Source organism: Aotus nancymaae, unplaced genomic scaffold, assembly GCF_030222135.1.
Source record: "Aotus nancymaae isolate 86718 unplaced genomic scaffold, 86718_ANA_hifiasm-v0.15.2.pri h1tg000076l, whole genome shotgun sequence".
Taxonomy (NCBI): domain Eukaryota; kingdom Metazoa; phylum Chordata; class Mammalia; order Primates; family Aotidae; genus Aotus; species Aotus nancymaae.
Window position 1 is genome coordinate 13851746 of NW_026988491.1, and position 18908 is coordinate 13870653.

Below are 18908 nucleotides of genomic sequence, written 5' to 3' on the forward strand. Positions count from 1 at the left end.
TGTCTGTATTATCAGCTTTTTTTTTTTTGAGACGGAGTCTCACTCTGTCGCCCAGGCTGGAGTGCAGTGGCACGATCTCGGCTCATCACAACCTCCGCCTCCTGGGTTCAAGCGATTCCCCTGACTCAGCCTCCCAAGTAGCTGGGACTACAGGTGTATCACTACACCCAGCTAATTTTTGTATTTTCAGTAGAGACAAATCTTGGCCAGGCTGTTCTTGAACTCCTGACCTCGTCATCCACCGCCTGGGCCTCCCAAAGAGCTAGGATTACAGGTGCGAGCCACTGCGCCCAGCTTGTATTATCAGCTTTAACCCTCATAACCATCCGTGGGGATAGGTGCTCTCATAGCCCCATTTTACAGATGAGGAAAGTAAAGCTCAAAGAGATTAACTCACTTTTATCCAGGGTTGCACAGCCAGGCTATGGTGGAGCTGGCATGAAAAGTCAGATTTCTGTGCCTCTCCAGCCCTGGCTTTTATTCAGGACAGCACTACCACCTGCGAAGTCTGGAGAAACACCAGGTTCTCCACACTCCACCAGGGCAGAGAGGAGCTTCCGGGCTCTGTGCCTTGCCTGGGGCGAGCCCCTTGAGGCTTCTGCAGCCCCCTGCCCTCTTGGCATGCTCTGGGGCTGGGCCTCCCGCATGTCAGCCAGCGCCGAGCCAGCGCTTCTGCTGTGGTGGGAAGCAGCCATGCGTGGTGGGGAAGCCAGTGGGCTGTGAAGGCTGCCTCTCTGCTTGGGGAGAGGGAGGGCGCCAGCCTGCGGGAAGGCAGGAGACGCCAGCTGCCCAGTAACCCTGGACGAGTCACCTGACCCCTTGCGCCCTTGTCTCCCTGTCTGTGGGATGGGGAAAGACGGGCACCAGGTCTGGAAGGGGCTGTCCAGGGCACCCATTTCCCCGTCCCCTCCTCGTGGGTGGGGCCCCACCTCTGTGCCTTTGAGGTCCTGGTTCTCTCCTGACCCCGCCTTGCCCCTCTGCCCACTTCTGTCTGCGTCTTCTCTCCTGCCTGGCTCCCGCTCTCTGCCTGCAAGGGCTGGGATCTGAATATCTGTGCTTCTAAGCGGTCGTCTGGTTCTGCCCATGCAGCTGGTGGAGACCCCTGCTTCTCACACCCACTAATTTCATCTGGTACTGGGCAAGAAGAGGGCATGGCGTCCAGTCTCCTCATGGCCCCTGGGAGCCCATTGTGCTGCCCGAGGCGAGGGTTGAAGCTGTTGAGGGAGGGCATGGCTCATGTTCATCCATCGTTCTCCCAGTCATTGGTACATCCACCAAGCCTTTCCCGAGTGTGAGCTGTGAGCCTGGCCTGTGTAGAGCACAGCTCTGGCCTTTTTGTGCAGGGGGAGGACTTCTCTGACTGTTCAGCCAGGAGACCCGTTGAGAGGCGCCTGTGGGATCATGGCGAGAAACAATGGTGGTGCAGGGTGCCAGCTGAAGGCGTGGAGCAGCTCTGGCTCCTTTGGTGTCGATGTTAGGAGGCAGGGACTCAGAGGTGACCCCAGGGTCTGTGGCTTGATTGCCAAGTGAAGGAAGATCTGCTCGTGGCTTCTTAGACCAATGGCCTTGGCCAAGTCCATTGCTGAACCTCTGTTTGCTCATCCGTGAAATGGGGGCCACAGTGACCCCCAGTTGGGACTATTGGGGGGTCCAATGAGAATTCTGGGGCAAGCATGGACAAACTAAGTGCTGAGTGGCAGTTGTGTGCACACTGGAGCTGATGGTGGCACTTGCGGGGTCCTGAGCCTGCAATGGGCTGAGACACCCGGGGCCTGGCCAGGGTGGGAGAGCGCTGGCCCCTGGGGGTGGGAAGGCAGGAAGGTGGGGAGTGGGGCCTGGAGAGCTGTAAATGTGTTGGGGGAGGAATGGCACCATCTCTGCTGAAGACCCCTTCCCATCACCTGCTGTCTCTGCCCTGGTCACTTAGCCCCGGCCCTGCCTCTCAGCAGGCCACCTCTCAGTTCTGCTCCAGACAGGGCCTCAGGCTGCTGCATAAAGGCCTCTGGGACTCTCTGGGAGCCCTGGACTATCAGGAATCCTCCCTTAATCTAACCTCCATCCTCCCTGCCCTCAGTTCTTTCTGGTGGGGCCATTGGGAGCGGCTGGGATTGGGTTTTTCGGTCTCTTGTTGTCTACACAGGCAGCTCCTGGGACCTTGCCCCACGTGACCACTGGTACCACGCTCCCTCCCCTCCCCTGCACTGAAGAGAGAGCACTGGGCCAGGTGCCCAAAGCTGTGTGACCTTGGCAGTCACCTCTCCCTGGGACCCCCTCTCCTCCCCAGCTCGCCTTCCTCCTTGGGAGTTTGTCTGCTGTCAAGTGCTGTGTGCCCAGAGGGGCTGCTGTTCCTGTCCTGCTCCCTGCCTCCCTTCATTTGTGTGCTGATTCTCTCCTTACTCCCCTTAGCCCCCAGAATCCACTGAGCCTGAACTCGAAGTCTCCACCATCGCCCGTGATCCTCCAGTCCCATTTTTCCTGTTCTTTCCCTTCCTGTCCGGTGCTCTGTTTTGAAGCCCCAGCCCCAGCCGCCGAGGCTTCCCGACCTTTCCTCCTCCTCTGCCTTTGCTCCTGCTGGGCACCACCTGTGATGCCCTTCCTCTATCTCGTGGTTCCAAATCCCACCAGCCCCACACGCCCAACTTCCAGGCACCACGGTCAGGATGTCTTCCCTTTTCCTCAATACCCTCCTCAGCCCTGCGTGGGTGCTGCCCTCCCCTCCTCCCAGTAGTTGCTTGCTGCTAGCTTTGTCCCCTGGGCCAGGCTGTAAGACCCTGAAGGACAGGGCCTGAGCTTCCAACTTTACCGTGTCTCCAATGCTTAGCACAGGCCTGGCCTCCCTCGCTGGTCCAGCACTCTCCAGTTCACAGAGCTCTTCCCCACCTGCCATGGCCCATCAGACTCTCCCAGCACCTCCCAGGAGGGTACAAGGCAGCCAATGCCAACTCTTCACCCACAGCTGGGGAGCCCGAAGCCCAGGAAGGGAGGATGCTGTGCCCAGGCCCCCACACTGAGTCATCAGCAAAGTCAGGGCAGGTGAGCCCAGGTCCCCAGGCTCTCAGGCCAGAGCCATCCCCACCCCAGCCCGCTCATGGCTGGGTGACTGGGTGTATCTGTCTGTTTGCGTTGCTGTGTAGGAATACACAGGGTGGGTCGTTTACAAAGAAGAGAGGTTTATTTGGCTCACGGTTTTGCAGGCTGTACAAGAAGCATGGTGCCAGCATCTGTTTCTGGTTAGGACCTCAGGAAGCTTTTTTTTTTTTTTTTTTTTTTTTTGAGACGGAGTCTCACTCTCTCACCCAGGCTGGAATGCAGTGGCATGATCTCGGCTCACTGCAACCTCCGCCTCCTGGGTTCAAGTGATTCCCCTGCCTCAGCCTCCTGAATACCTGGCACTACAGGTGCATGCCACCGTGCTCAGCTAATTTTATTTGTATTTTTAGTAGAGATGGGGTTTTGCCATATTGGCAAAGATGGTCTCAATCTCTTGACCTCATAATCTTCCTGCCTCAGCCTCCCAAAGTGCTGGGTTTACAGGTGCGAGCCACCACGCCCAGCCAGGAAGCTTTTACTCATGGTAGAAGGGGAAGGGAGAGCAGGTGTGTCGCGCGGAGAGAGAGGGAGTGGTGCCAGGCTCTTTTAAGCAACCAACTCTCACATGAACAAATAGAGAACTCACTTGTTACAGAGGGGAGGACACTGAGCCCCTCAGGAGGGATCCAGCCCATGACCCAAACACCTCCCTCTAGGCCCCACCTCCAACACTGGGGATCATGTTTCAACAGGAGATTTGGAGGAGACACATATCTAAGCCATATCGCTGGGGAAGGGGCTCTTTAGAGGGGGAGGTGTCCCTTCCGCCTTCAGCCCTGGCCTAATGGGCTGTCCAGACGGGTGGCAAGCGTTACTGGAGGCAGCAGCACATGTCTGGGAAATTGTCCGTTTCCCTCCATCTGCTGTGGAGAAAGTTGTTTTTCTCAGAAATATAAGTCAGCATCAGGCACCATTCCCAGGGATGCTCAGCAGGGCCAGAGCGGAGGCTGCACTTTATCACTGACCAGCAGGGCGGGCCTGGCAGGCACTGGAGAAGCCTGACTCCCAGGGCAACCTTAGGTACCCTGGCATGGAGGTTTCTGTGTAAAGAGAGCTACAAGGCTATCCCTGATCCAATCTGGTGGGCATTAGTGAAGCCTGCCTGGAGGGGCTGTTCAGCCTGGGTCTTGCTGTATAAATAGGAATTTTCCAGAACAGTTCAGGGAGGGTTTTCCAGGCAGAGGGAACAGGGTAGGTCACAGGGAGAGTTTTAGTGGGGCAGGGGCTGGATGGCAAGGTGTCAAATACCAGGTTAGAAATTATACTTGGTCTTGTGGGCCCTGGGGGGTCACTGATGGGTGTCTAGCAGAGGTGGGACTTGGGCAAATTCACTTATTAGAATGGTGACTCTGAAAGCAGACTGGAGGATGCTTGAGGGAAAGACTGAGGCCTAGAAACCAGGTAGGAGGTTCCTGCAGTGGATACTGATGAATGGATGGATGGATGGATGGATGGATGGATAGATGGGTAGGTGGGTAGGCGGGTGGATGGATGGATGGCTGGATGGATGGGTGGATGGATGAATGAATGGGTGGGTGGATGGATGGATGGGTGGATGGATGGGTGGATGGATGGATGAATGGGTGGGTGGGTGGATGGATGGGTGGGTGGATGGGTGGATGGGTGGATGGATGGGTGGATGGATGGATGGGTGGGTGGATGGATGGGTGGGTGGGTGGGTGTATGGATGGATGGATGGGTGGATGGATGGATAGATGGGTGGGCAGGTGGATGGATGGGTGGATGGATGGATGGGTGCATGGGTGGGTGGATGGATGGGTGGGTGGATGGGTGGATGGGTGGATGGATGGATGGATGGATGGGTGGGTGGGTCGATGGATGGATGGGTGGATGGATGGATGGGTAGATGGATGGATGGATGGATGGATGGATGGATGGGTAGGTGGATAGGTGGGTGGATGGATGGGTGAATGGATAGATGAATGGATGGATGGGTGGGTGGGTGGGTGGATGGTTGGATGGATGAATGGGTGGATGGATGGATGGGTGGATGGACGGGTGGATGGATGGATGAATGGGTGGGTGGGTGGGTGGATGGGTGGGTGGATGGGTGGATGGATGAATGGGTGGGTGGGTGGGTGGATGGGTGGATGGATGGGTGGATGAATGAGTGGGTGGGTGGATGGATGGGTTGGTGGATGGGTGGATGGATGGGTGGATGGATGGATAGATGGATCGATGGGTGGGTGGGTGGATGAATGGTTGGATGGGGGGATGGATGGGAGGATGGATGGATGGATGGATGGATGGGTAGATGGATGGATGGATGGATGGGTGGATGGATGGGTGGGTGGGTGGGTGTATGGATGGATGGATGGGTGGGTGGATGGATGGATTACCCATTCATTTGGCAAGTGTTGGAGCCCAGCTATGTGTTGGACACTGGTCTGGACTTGAGTGGAGGCACCCCCAGGCCTGTTCAGTCATGTTTTGATCCATCGATGGAGGGATAGATGGATGGTTGGATGGATGAACTGATAGATGAATAGATGGATGGATGGACTGGTCCCAGGGCTTGTGGTGTCTCCTGGGGCCCAAGGGGAAGAGAGTTCCTAGAGCAGGGGTCTGAACCCTGGCTTCATGAGCTTGCATGGGCACAAGTTGCATATTTGTTTTCACTGACCCCTGACTGAAATTTCGCATTTCTTTCTGTTATGGATAGAGGAAACAAACCACACTGGTATTATTAGCAACTCCTGTGGCTGTCACCCGTGGAAATCACCAATATTTCCATATCACATCACAGTCCTTATAGAGCTCTCAGAATATCATTACAGCCATCACTGTGATGCAGAGTCACCTAGTATCCAGTCCAGCATCGGAGCTTGCTACTTATTGTGTTGATAACAAAGAATATATGTTTCTCTATCAAAAATTTGTTTTAAAAATATTTTGATAATGACTTTAACATAACTGCCTTCCTTTCTAGTTCTAAGCTTTTATTTTTTATAAATTTTTTTTTTTTGACAATGGAGTTTTGCTTCTGTTGCCCAGGCTGGAGTGCAATGGTGCAATCTCGGCTCACTGCAACCTCCGCCTCCCAGTTCAAGTGATTCTCCTGCCTTAGCTTCCCAAGTAGCTAGGATTACAGGCGTGTGCCATCAGGCCTGGATAATTTTTTGCATTTTAGTAGATACAGGGTTTCACCACATTGGTCAGGCTGGTCTCTAACTCTTGACCTCAGGTGATCCACCCGCCTCGGCCCAGCCTTTTTTTTTTTGAGACTGAGTCTCGTTCTGTCACTCAGTCTGAAGTGCAGTGGCGTGATCTTGGCTCACTGCAGTCTCTCCCTCCCAGGTTCAAGCGATTCTCCTTCCTCAGCCTCCCGAGTAGCTGGGATTACAGTAGCTGTAAGCTTTTTTAAAAACAGTTTTAAAGTTTTTATTTTATTTTTTTGTAGCAATGGGTTCTCACTATATTGCCCAGGCTGGCTTTGAACTTCTGGGCTCAAGTGATCCACCAGCCTCAGCCTCCCCAGTAGCTGGGGCTATAGGTGCACACCACTATACCTGGTTTACTAATCCTGTACTTCAACATTAAAAAAAATGCAGCTTGGTGCGGTGGCTCATGCCTGTAACCCCAGCACTTTGGGAGGCCAAGGCAGGCAGATTACGAGTCAGGAGATCAAGACCATCCTGGCCAACATGGTGAAACCCTATCTCTACTAAAAGTACAAAAATTAGCTGGGCATGGCAGTGCGCACCTGTAGTCCCAGCTACTTGGGAGGCTGAGGCAAGAGAATTGCTTGAACCTGGGAGGTGGAGGCTGCAGTGAACCGAGATCACACCACTGCACTCTAGCCTGGGCGACAGAGCAAGACTCTGTCTCAAAACAAAAAAACAAAAAAACATAAAAACAGGTAAAAACTTTATTCTGACTGGGTGTTGTGGATCACACCTGTAATCCCAGCACTTTGAGAGGCCAAGGTGGTTGGATCACTTGAGGTCAGGAGTTTGAGACCAGCTTGGCCAACATATAATGAAATCCCGTCTCTACTAAAAATGCAAAAATTAGCTGGATATGGTGGCACACGCCTGTAGTCCCAGCTACTTGGGAAGCTGAGGCAGGAGAATCTCTTGAAACCAAGAGGAGGAGGTTACAGTGAGCCGAGATCACACCACTGCACTCCAGCCTGGGCGACAGAGCAAGACTCTGTCTCAAAAGTAAAAAATACAAAATAAACAAAAACTTTATCCTGAAAAGGGGCTTGTGGTACAGAAAAGGTTAAGAACCCTTGTTCTAGAAGAGAGGTCAGCCGTGCCCAGTGTTGCTGGCACGTGCGAGCGTGAATGCCTGCTGCACTGTGTGCACACGTGTATGAGCCGGGGCAGGTGCATGAAGGGCTGCAGTTTTCTTTGGGAATGCACGCATGAGCACGTACGTGTGTTCAGGGGCAGGCAAGGGAGATGTGCGGTGGGGGACAGGTCCCCAGGGAGGCCAGAGGAGGGTGTCATCCACATTGGTCAAGCCCTAACCCTCTCAGTTCAATGGTTGCTTTGGGGAAGAGGGGCATCCCAGGCACTGCGAGGGCCCAGAGAGGCGTCTGCAGCCCTGGCCAGGAGTCAATGAAGACTTCCTGCCCGCACACCTTCTGTGTGGTTGGGCTCCCGAGGCTGGATCAGCCCACAGACGGTGGGACCCTGGCCCCCAGGGGCCTGCCTGGCCCTTCTCTTTGGCAGTGATGGAAGCAGTGGTGTCTGGCAAGTCTCTCTGGCTGGAGCGTCCTTCCTGTGGACCTTCCACCCTGGCTTCTCGCCCCAGGTGCAGCTTTTGTTTTCTGCCATTGCCTCCCCTACTCCGCTGGCTGCACTGGGTACTGAAGCTTGCTAGGTATCTGGAAATCAAAGACATTGGCCAAATCCAATGAGTTCTTATACAATGGGGATTCCAAGAAGTGGGGCTGGGCCAGGAACAAGGAAGGGCTCACTCCCTTGTCCCCTTCTGCAAAGGATCTCAATGCACTGAGATGCCGTAGCTTAGAAATAGAATCAGCCATGCCATTTGTCATGTGGGGAGCTCCCCATCGCTGGAGGCGTGCAAGTGGAGGGAGGCCTAGGACCATCTGCCTGGCAGGTCTGTTAATTTTATGGAGCAGCTTTCTGTCTTAGCTCCACCACTTTGTCATCTGGAGCAAGTGCTGTCCTCTCTGGGGCTTCATTTTCATAGCCATGAAAATGAATTACAAGTGGGGTGTAATAATATCTGCAATGCCTGTCTCCCGAGGCAGTTGTGGCCACAGGTGGAACAAGACTTGAAGGAGCATTAGAAGACAGGAGGGTGTGAGGTTTGAATCCTGGCTCTGTCCCTCACTAGCTGTGGCCTTGGGCAAGGCTGAGGAACAGATATGATGACCACCCCTGCAGGTTGTTGTAATGATTCCTGTGGAGTTTGGCAACAGCAGGTGCCCTAGCAGGTGCCTGTGGTTCATTTTATTTACGATGATTATTATTTCTTGAGACAGAGTCTCACTCTGTTGCCCAGGCTGGATATGGTGGCACACACCTGTAGTCCCAGCTACTTGGGAGGCTGGGGCAGGAGAATCGCTGGAGTGCAGTGGCACCATCTCAGCTCACTGCAACCTTCACCTCCTGGATTCAAGCAATTCTGCCTCAGCTTCTGGAGTAGCTAGGACCATAGGCATGTGCCACCACACCTGGCTAATTTTTTGTATTTTGATTAGAGACGGGGTTTCACCATGTTGATCAGGCTGGTCTTGAACTTCGGGCCTCATGTGATCTGCCTGCCTCGGCCTCCCAAAGTGCTGGGATTATAGGTGTAAACCACTGTGCCAGCTGATTGTGATTTTTTAATAGTTGCATTTTTGTTTTTCCTTAAAGCAGTTGCTCTTCATTTTAAAATTTTTATTTCTATTTTTTTTAAGACAGAGTCTTGCTCTATCACCCAGGCTGGAGTGCAGTGGTGCCATCATAGCTCACTACAGCCTTGAACTCCTGGGCTTAAGTGATCCTCCTGCCTTAGCCTCCCAAGTAACTGGGACCACAAGTGCACGCCACCGCACTCAGCTGTTTTATTTTTTATTGAGGTTAAATGTACAAGTTGAGCTCACAAATCCCAGTGTGCAGTTCAAGGCATTTTCATGTAAGTCCTCTCCTGGGACCACTACTTAGGTCAAGAAGAACATCTCTAGTCCCAAAGCTTCCCTGTCCCCCACCCGCCTTGGGTACTCCCCAGTGTTACCGCTATTCTAACCTCCTTCACTATAGATTGGCTTCTCCTGGCTCTTAACTTTGTGTAACTGGATTTGTGCGTTTTTGCTCTGCTATGTCTGGCTTCTGTTTCCCAGCAGCGATCCCTCCATGCTGTGTGTGTTTCAGTCGCTTGTCCTTTTCATGGCTGAGTAGTACTCCATGTGGGCTTCTCACGAGTGGCACTGTTGACATTTTGAGCTGGATGATTCTATGTTGTGGGGCTGTCCTGTGCATTGTAGGGTATTTAGCTACATCCCTGGTCTCTACCCACTAGAGGCCCGTGTCCTATCCCCTCGAGTGTGACAACCAAAAATGTCTCCAGACATGGCCAGATGTACCCTAAGGGACAAACTCATCCCCGGTTGAAAACCACCACCCTACCCCATTCTTCTGTTGATGACACCTGGGTTATCCCAGGTTGGGGCTGTTATCGATAACGCAGCCATGCCTGTGCTGGGACGTGGCTTTTTGCTGGCTATGTGAGCATTTCCCCTTTGCACCCAGGAGTGGCCCTGCTGGGTCCTCGTGTGGGCCCGTGTTTGGTTTTGTAGAAGCTGCTGAGTGGCCTTCCAGAGTGGTTGTGGCCTATAAAGATCAGTCAATGATCTTTCAATGAATAAGCAAGTTTATTCATTTATTCAATGAATGAATAAACGAATGAATGAATGAATGTGTGGACGAGTGTCCTCCTAAAACCCCAGGCTCTGCAGCAACTGCTGTTCAAAATGATGGCCACTGTGGCTGGAACACATGCCACAGAGTCACACAGCACGGTTGGTCCTGGAACAGGGATGCACATGGGCGCCATCGGGGAAAGAGCTGAGCCTGGTTCATCTTAGCACCCTGAGGCACAGGCCGCGTATACAGCAGGTGGTCCTTGGATGCTTGTAGACCTGGCCTCAGAGGAGTATGGAGCTGGCCCAAGAACTGGGATCTGGAACCTTAGCCCTGGAGGACCTGAGGACTGCCCTCCCCTCCTTTGGGTTCACTGGGGACCAGCAGGGGAGGGACACCCCGTGTAGGTGCTGGACCACCTTCCCTACCACTCCAATCCCGGAGGATGGAGCCCCCAGCCCCCTTCCTCCACCTGATTTATTTAGACAACTGAAACGCACGCTGGGAAATGGATCAGATTTTAGATTTGACAAAAATAAAAACAAACTTGGCCACCCCCGCCAAACCCAGCACTCCCACCCCCACCAGCCTCCCAGAGCCCCCCAAATCATAGAAACTGACTGTCATCTGGGCCTGCAGAAGGAGGGTGGTGGTCGCCATGGTAACCGTGCAGGCCTCTGGCTCGGCTCCTGGAGAGGAGGCTGCCCTGCAGGGCCTTCCCCGGGTGCCGGCGCCGGGCACTGCCCTTCCACACGGCTGCTCATCTAGCTGGGAACCGGCAGGTTTGAGGGAACCCCAGCATAGTAGCTTCCCTGGTGACCCTATCCCCTTAGTCCACGTCCTGACCTTCTCAGGCCTTGGTGGCCGCCAGGGTGTGATGCGGTTATGATCTGGCTTAGCCGGGTTTTGATCCTGCTCAGCTTCCTCCTGGCTGGGGCAGCTTGAGACAAACATGCCCTTGCTGGCCTCCCCTCCCCTTCTTCCTGCAGGTAGCTCCTTCCTTCTGAACCACAGCAGAGGCTGGAACACCACTCTTCCTGACTCCACTGGAAACAACACAGGCCTGGGCCCCCAGCAGGGACCCAGCCAGATGGGCTGCTGGCTGGGCTCACCACTGACCGAGGCTCCACTTCCCCTTGCCTGGCTGGGAGCCTGAGAGGGAGACAGTGTGGGTGGGAATGAAGAGCAAATATTCCACTAAACCCAGCTCAGTTGAGGCTCCCTTGCACCACAGACACTGAGCCCGATGACGGAAGGATATGTGGATGAGAATGTGGGATTTGCAGCCAGCGAGAGATAGTGCAGATCCTGCCCCTGCCACATACCACCTGGGTGACCCCGGAACCAGCTCTGGTGGCCTTAATTTTCTTTTCTGTAAAGTGGGGATAACAGTAGTATCAGCCAGTTTGGGGGAACTTTGCTGATTGTTTAAGGGTGACCCTGCTCAATGCTAAGCCTGAATTGGTTGACAGATTCTTCTTTATTTTTGTTTTTTGAGATAGATCTTGCTCTGTTGCTCAGGCTGGAGTGAAGTGGCTTGATCTTGGTTCACAGCCACCTTCACCTCCTGGACTGAAGCAATCCTTCCATCTCAACCTTCCGAGTAACTGAGACTACAGGTACCACCAGCAGAACTGGCTAATTAAAAAAAAATATTTTTGGCCGGGCTTGGTGGCTCATGCCTGTAATCCCAGCACTTTGGGAGGCCGAGGCTGGCAAATCACCTGAGGTTGGGAGTTCAAGAGCAGCCTGGCCAACATGATGAAACCCCATCTCTACTAAAAATATAAAAAAAAGTAACTGGGTGTGGTGGTGGGGGACGGTAATCCCAGCTACTTGAGAGGCTGAGGCAGGAGAATCACTTGAACCTGGGAGGCAGAGGTTGCAATGAGTCAAGATGGAGCCACTGCACTCCAGCCTGGGCAACAGAGTGAAACACTGTCTAAAACAAAAGAGAGAAATTTTTTTTCCGGATATGAGGTCTCACTGTGTTGCCCAGGTTGGTCTCAAACTCCTGGGCTCAAGTGATCCTCCTGCCTTCGCCTCCCAAAGTGCTGGGATTACAGATATGAGCCACCACATTCGGCCTGGATTCTTTACAAAAGGCTGTGGGTGAAGATTCAGCATGTTGCAGGACAGACGTCAATCAAAGGGGCCGTACTAGCATCTCTTCTCTTCTTTTCTTTTTTTTTTTGGAGACAGAGTCTCGCTCTGTCACCCAGGCTGGAGTGCGGTGGCGAGATCTCGACCCACCGCAACCTCTGCCTTCTGGGTTCAAGCAATTCTCCTGCTTCAGCCTTCCAGGTAGCTGGGACTACAGGTGTGCACCACCACACCTGGCTGATTTTTGTATTTTTAGGAGAGACAGGGTTTCACCATGTTAGCCAGGATGGTCTTGATCTCCTGACCTCATGATCTGCCGCCTCAGCCTCCCAAAGTGCTGGGAATACAGGAATGAGCCACTGTGCCCAGCCTCTTTTATTTATTTGTTTTTGAGATGGAGTTTCACTCTGTCACCCAGGCTGGAGTACAGTGGTGCGATCTCAGCTCACTGCAACCTCCACCTCCCAGGTTCAAGTGATTCTTCTGCCTCAGCCTCCTGAGTAGCTGAGATTACAGGCGCCCACCACCATGCCCGGCTAATTTTTTGTACTTTTAGTAGAGACAGGGTTTCACTGTATTGGCTAGGCTGGTCTTGAACTCCTGACCTCAGGTGATCCACTTGCCCTGGCCCTGCCAGAGTGCTGGGATCACAGGCATAAGCCACTGCACTTGGCCATGCATGCTGTTTGATTAGGAGGCTCCTTGGCAAACAGACACTCAGGGACACTAAAGAAGTGTTCACGATTGTCACCATTATTACTATTGGTAGGCTGGTGCCTGGCACACAGCAGGCACCCAATATAAGCATGTTTATTCCCCCTGCTCAGCTCTGAGACTCCAGTTCTGAAGACTTTGAGAGGTGTGTTGGTGGGGGTACATGGGTGGGAAGTGGGGCCAAGATCCCAGGCTGTGCTGAGATGCTGGGGGTCTCTGCAGTAGCACCCAAGGACCCTGAGTGTGTTTCTCCCCCAGGCCTGTGTGCTTGGGACGGCTTTGCCTGCCAAGAAATGCGATGGATTGCATCGCCATTGATCTGTTTCTCCATCTGTGTTCCTCAAAGGCACTCGGGGCTGCCTGTCAGGGATCTAATCAGCTTAAAGTGACAGCGTGTGAGTGTGTGGGGAAACGTGGAGGATTTTGGTGTGAGTTTGAAAATGGACTGTGGCTAGGGGACCCCCGTGGGTGGGGAGTCTGTTGTCCGAGTGCCACTTCTGCTCTGAGCTCGCTGTGGAGCTGGGACGGGCTCCTGCCCCTCTGTTTTCCATCAGTGCAATGAGGGATTGGACCCGTTGCTCTCTAACGATGTTGGCAGGGCTGCTCTGTGGCAAAGGTCACCCCACTGCAGTGAGGGCCTGGGGGGTGAAGCAGGTGAGGCGTCTGGGTCCCAACTGCATGAGCTCAGATGCCAGTTGGAGGGGTGTGTTCGAGCCTCTCTGTGAGAGGCAGTTGGAAGCCATTGAAGACTCCCTGACCTTGTGGCAGTAGCACTCCAGCCCTGCCCACTCTATCACTTGGAAATCCTGCACTGCCCCTTGGGCCTCCCACTTCCTTCAGGTTGTCCCAGAACCTCATGGCTTCACTTGCCTGTGTTCTCAGAGAGTTCCTCAACACTTGTGACTCATGGTGGAAGCATGAGGCGTTGGGCCAGGTGGCAGAGTGGCTTGAGCCGGAGACCTCGACTTCCTCCTGCCACCCTCCTACCCAACGCTGCACTGTCTGGTTTAACTTCAAGGAGGGCTGGTGCCTTTGATCCCTGAGCCAGTGGGGAGTGTGTCAAGAACCACGGGCAGCGATGCCAGTTCTGGCCTGACTTCTGAGCCTCCTGGGCTCTTGGAAGGGACCCAAGCTGTGCCATCTGGGATTTTCCCAGGCACCTCTGGGCAAGGGCTGAGATTGTCCATCGCTGAGTTTCTGAAGTTGAGCAGCCCAGGGATGAAAGTCACTCCATCTGCCTCCTGGGGGGACCCAGTGCAATGGGAGAGTTAGATGAGCCACAGGGGCAGCGCTGTGTAGCGGCTACCGGCACTGCCTCGAGTCAATTTGGGTTGCTTGGGAATTGGGTGACCTTGGGTGAGTGGTGTCAGCTCTCCAGGCCTGTTCCTCATCAGCCCTCAGGGGATTGTGAGAGCGGAGGTCATGTCCCTAGGGTGCCTGGCACACAGTCGCCAGAGTTACTGCCAAATTCATTACCGTGGTACACGCTAGCCAAGGCAGGTGGGAGCGGTTCCAGAGAGGAGGCTGAACCACTGCCCTTTGAGGACTGAGAGGCACATCCGGGGAAGCTTCAAGAAGAGGTGACCGGAGAACTGGGCTCTGAAAGAGTCTGCCTGCTGGAGAGATGGAGGGAAGGAGAAGTGCAGGCAGAGGGCGTGTTTGGGGACAGCGAGGAGTTCAGTGCGTGCTAAGGCCAGTGAGCAGTAAGACCGGAAGGGTTGGGAGGGTGATGGGGAGCCATAGGAGGTTCCTGAGCAGGAGAGAGGCATCAGCAGAGTGTGTTCCAGGCAGATTAGCCTGGCAGTGGCAAAACAGCTTGGAGGCAGGAAAAGCCTCCAGCCTGAGGTTTTATGTCTCAGCTCTGCTCTTTTCCAGCTGGTGACCTTGGGCCAATCTGTTTCCCTTTTGTGTCTGGGTTTCCGTATTTGTAAATGGGGCTTATAATAGAGCTGTGAGGATTAAATGAGATAACACTTGCAAAATGCTCAAGTTGTGTTGGGCACACAGCAAGTGCCTGGTTATCGTGTGGGGCAGATTGGAGGGGCAGAGACCAGAGCTGGGGGATACAGGGGACGCTGGATCAGGGTCCTGCGAAGAGACACTGAAGATGGGCTGAGAGAGCTCAGGGGAGGAAGGAGAGCCATGGGCAGAGACGGCCGTACTTCACAGAGGACAGCGTTGGCGTTGGAATCCAGCAGGCCCGGTGTGAGTCTCTGCTCCAGTACTTCCTAGCTGTGCAGCCCAAGAGAGGCCTCCGATTTCCCCATGTCTCAGCCTTCCTTATCTGTAAAATGGGCCTGCTGATCCCCACTGCTCAGGGCCCTATTGAGGAGGGAGCAGGGGTGCCAGGCTCCCGGGAGACACCTGCTAAGGGTACTTTGAGGCTGAAACTAGCAGAAACGGTAGAGGGAGAAGAGGATGGGGCTGGAAGGAGAGAGCCTGAGACAGGAACAGGGGGAAGGCGAGGGGAATGGGGGATGTTCTCTGGTAATTAGAATGTTTGAACTTCAAAAAAGTTAATTATTGATGAAGCTGCTGCCGGAGCCAGGCTCATGCTCAAAAGGGGCCGTGGCAGCGACTGAAATTAATTACAGGCTATGGCGGGAGAGTAGCAGTGGGGTGAGGGGACAGGAAGGAGCAGGGCTGGGGCCGGGAGGAACTGAGGAGAGGCCAGGAAAAGACAGCATCCCAAAGTGGGCAAGGCTGGGGATGGGAGGGAGGCTGTTGCCATAGAAACCAGGTCGCAGCTCCCACTCCTGACTGGGTGGGGTCCCGCCGGGAGTTTGTCGGGCGTGGCTACATCCCAGCTAAGGGCAAGGGTTGAAATGGAGGGGTGAGGGGTTTGCTTGGAGACACTCCCGAGTCCCTGGAAGTTGGAGAGGGCAGGGCCCATAGAGATTTACACTAGCACCCCTCTTATCCACGGGGACACGTTCCAAGACCCTCAGTGGATGCCTGAAGCCACAGACAGCACGGAACCCTATATTTACTATGTTTTTTTTCCCCCTATACCTGCATACCTGGATAAAGTTTAATTTATAAATCAGGCAGTGTAGGAGATGAGCAGCAATCAATAATAAAATAGAACAATTAGGCTGGGCAAGGTGGCTCATGCCTGTCATTCCAGCACTTTGGGAGGCCGAGGCAGGTGGATCACCTGAGGTCAGGAGTTTAAGACCAGCCTGGCCAACATGGTGAAACCCCATCTCTACTAAAAATACAAAAAATTAGCTGGGCGTGGTGGCAGGTGCCTGTAATCCCAGCTACTCGGGAGGCTGAGGCAGGAGAATCACTTGAACCCCGGAAGTGGAGGTTGCAGTGAGCTGGGATCTCGCCATTGCACTCCAGCCTGGGCAGTAAGATTAAAACTCCATCTGAAAAAAAATTTTTTTTTTTAAAAAGAACTATTAGAATCATGTACGATAATCAAAGTTATGTGAATGTGGTCTCCCTCTTTCTCTCTTTCAAAATCTCTTATTGTACTGCACTTACCTAATTTTGGGCCACGGTGGACCATATATTACTGACAGGGCAGATAATAAGGGACAGTCATATCTGTCCATCCAACAGATGTTCATTGAGCACCTACTAAATGTTAGGGTAAAGTCCCTGTCCCCCTTGGGATGTGGATTAGAGTAGTGGCAGAGTCAATGAGCATGTCAGCAAGACAGCAGCAGGGTATGAAGAGGGCATGTGGCCACTGGGCATGATGAGGTTGGGTGGAGACTTCTCAGAGGAGGTGGCTGTGAAGCTGGAGGCTCAGCCCTTGAAGCGGGGGACCAGCACATGCAAAGAGCCTGAGGTGGAGTGTCTTGATGTCACTCACTGTGTGTCTGAGGAGCAGCAGGAGCCAGGGAGGCCAGAGCAGAGTGAGCCAGGCCAGGGCAGAGGGAGACAGGGTAGGGGTGGGGCCCTACAGGCCAGGTGAGGGCTGCAAAGTTTGTACTGAGAGAGCCCAGCAGCCAGGGCAGGGTTTTGCGCCAGAGAGGGAAGTGGTCTCACGGATGTTTTGAACTGCTCACTGCTCCTTCAGGGAGGGTGGTCTGGAGGGGCCAGAAGAGACCCAGGGGGCTGATGGGGAGGCTCCTGGTCATCCGATGGAGGACTTCCATATTCAGAGACCAGAAGGGGCTTGCTGAAGACTGCAGAGCCAGTCGTGCTGGGACTGGAGTTCAGATGCAGAGCCCCTGGCTTCGTTGTCCTGTTTGCTGCTTTTACTGTATGAGAGCCGCTTTTCTGTTTCCTGACACTCAGTTTCTGGGGGAGGAAAGGGGGTTGCGTGGCAGGCAGGGTGTGGGGAGTTCTATCAGCATCTCTCCTCTTAGAGAAGGAGAACCTACTCCCAACTCGAGTCATTGCCTCTAAGGTCAGTCCAGCTGCGTGGTCTGGAAGTTCCCCTGGGTGTCTGACTTGTCATTCATGGTGTGTGGCTCAAGTCCATTTCACTCTGGGTTGCTTCTTTTCAAGTAGGCACAGATTTTCTGAGGTCCCAGGACTCAGTCAACCGGAGATCCCAGTTCAGGAGATCTGAGCAGGCTCGGCTTTCTCATTGGTATGACCTGCAGGGGCTGGAAGTGACACAGCCCTGAGGTCCTTGAACCCTGACCTCCCTGGCCCTGTGACTGGGAGGATTGAGGGTTGGGGGACTGGACACTGTGGGCTGTGTTCTAAGGATGGGCAGGAGTTGGCTGGGGAGGGAGGGAGGAGGGCGTTCATGGAGGGGCTCTCGTCTGTGGTGAGGAGAGCAGCCTGGCCGGATGCAGGAGGGGAGCCCACTCACTCCAGCTGCAAGCTTGTGCCCGGAGGCCCTGCCAGGGCCCGTTCACCGCAGGAGACCTTCTACCTGGCCAGGCCTGAGGGGGTCCATCCCCACCCTATGTGGTGCAGGCCAGGGTTGGGCTAGGTGCAGGTGTTTCGGAGTTAGGCAATGAACCCTAACTGAGCCCTAACCCTGGCAGTGGGCGAGGAGAGAAGGACAGGGCCATCCAGCCAATCTCAGCCCCACTGGAGGGCCCTCTGCGGGCTCCAGACCCAGGTCTTGGCAGAGATGGGGGACCATGGGTCAGGAAACGGAAAGGTGGTCAGAGAAGGGAGGCAGTGGCAGTCAGAGGGCAGTGGTTGAGGTGGAGATGCTGGGATAGCCCAGAGTTCCCTGTCAGCCAGGCTTCCGGAAACCTCTCCCTTCCCTGGGCCTGAGGGGAGATCTCAGGCTGGGGCGAGGAGCGGGGTCCTGCAGGTGGGGGCCTGGTGGGTTTGGTGCATGTGGCCATGTCTGTGGGGATGGGGGTACGCGGGCTCCATGGGCTTTGAGCTGTTTCAGGGATGATGCCCTGAGGGAGATGAATAAGGAATGGGGTGTATGCCTGTGTGTGTGGTGGGTTCGGGGTATTACACTCTAGGGTGCGCCCCAGCCCCCACGGCCACGGTCTCACCTGCTGCTTTGTCCTTGACTTGGTGTGCACGTGGTTTGAATGTGTCAGCATGCTGGTGATCCTGCTGAACTGCGTGACACTTGGCATGTACCAGCCGTGCGACGACATGGACTGCCTGTCCGACCGCTGCAAGATCCTGCAGGTGAGCCGGCCGCCCCGCCCCACTGCCAGCTCTGCCCTGTCACCATCCTCCAAGCACTAGCCTATGCCCCGCCCACTCCACACCCCGCCCCATGCCGCGTCCCCAGCATCCTGGTCCTGACCTGTGCCCCGCCCATTCCACACACCGCGCCCTGTCCTGGCCTGTGCCCCGCCCACTCTACTCCACGCCCGCCCCTGCTCCTTGCCCCTCCCCATCCTGTGCTGCCCTACCCAGCGCTGCCGAACTCAGCCACGTCCCCACCATCAGCGGCACTCATTTGGCTGACCCACCCTTCATCACTCCGAACTGATCTTACCTATTACCCTTCGTGATGCTCTCTCCTCTTCTCTCCTCTCCACCTTGGGGCCTCTGCCTTAGTCCAGGCCTCAATCTTCTCCCACCCGGGCTCCCCCACCAGCCTCCTCCTGCATCCGCCACTGCATACCTGTAAAGCACAGTGACCCCGACGCTCCTCTGCCTATAAGCTGCACTTCCTCCCCTGTACTCTTGGACTAGAGGCCGAGTTCACGCCCCGCCCTAGACGCCCTTTAGTAACGGGTCTCTGGTTTCGCATTCCGTTAT

The 18908-nt window shown here is 54.6% G+C and overlaps 1 protein-coding gene across 2 annotated transcripts in view; it reads left to right on the plus strand.

Annotated features, from left to right (window-relative positions):
* CACNA1I (calcium voltage-gated channel subunit alpha1 I) overlaps positions 1–18908 on the plus strand; it is a 123315-nt gene that overhangs the window by 19531 nt on the left and 84876 nt on the right. Inside the window, exon 3 of one of the 2 annotated variants that reach the window (XM_064368063.1) lies at positions 18215–18326. In XM_064368063.1, coding sequence (XP_064224133.1) covers positions 18215–18326 — 112 coding nt within the window. Of the gene's footprint in view, positions 1–18203; positions 18327–18908 lie in introns of those variants that run through there. The other variant, XM_021668753.2, reaches the window with a different exon arrangement.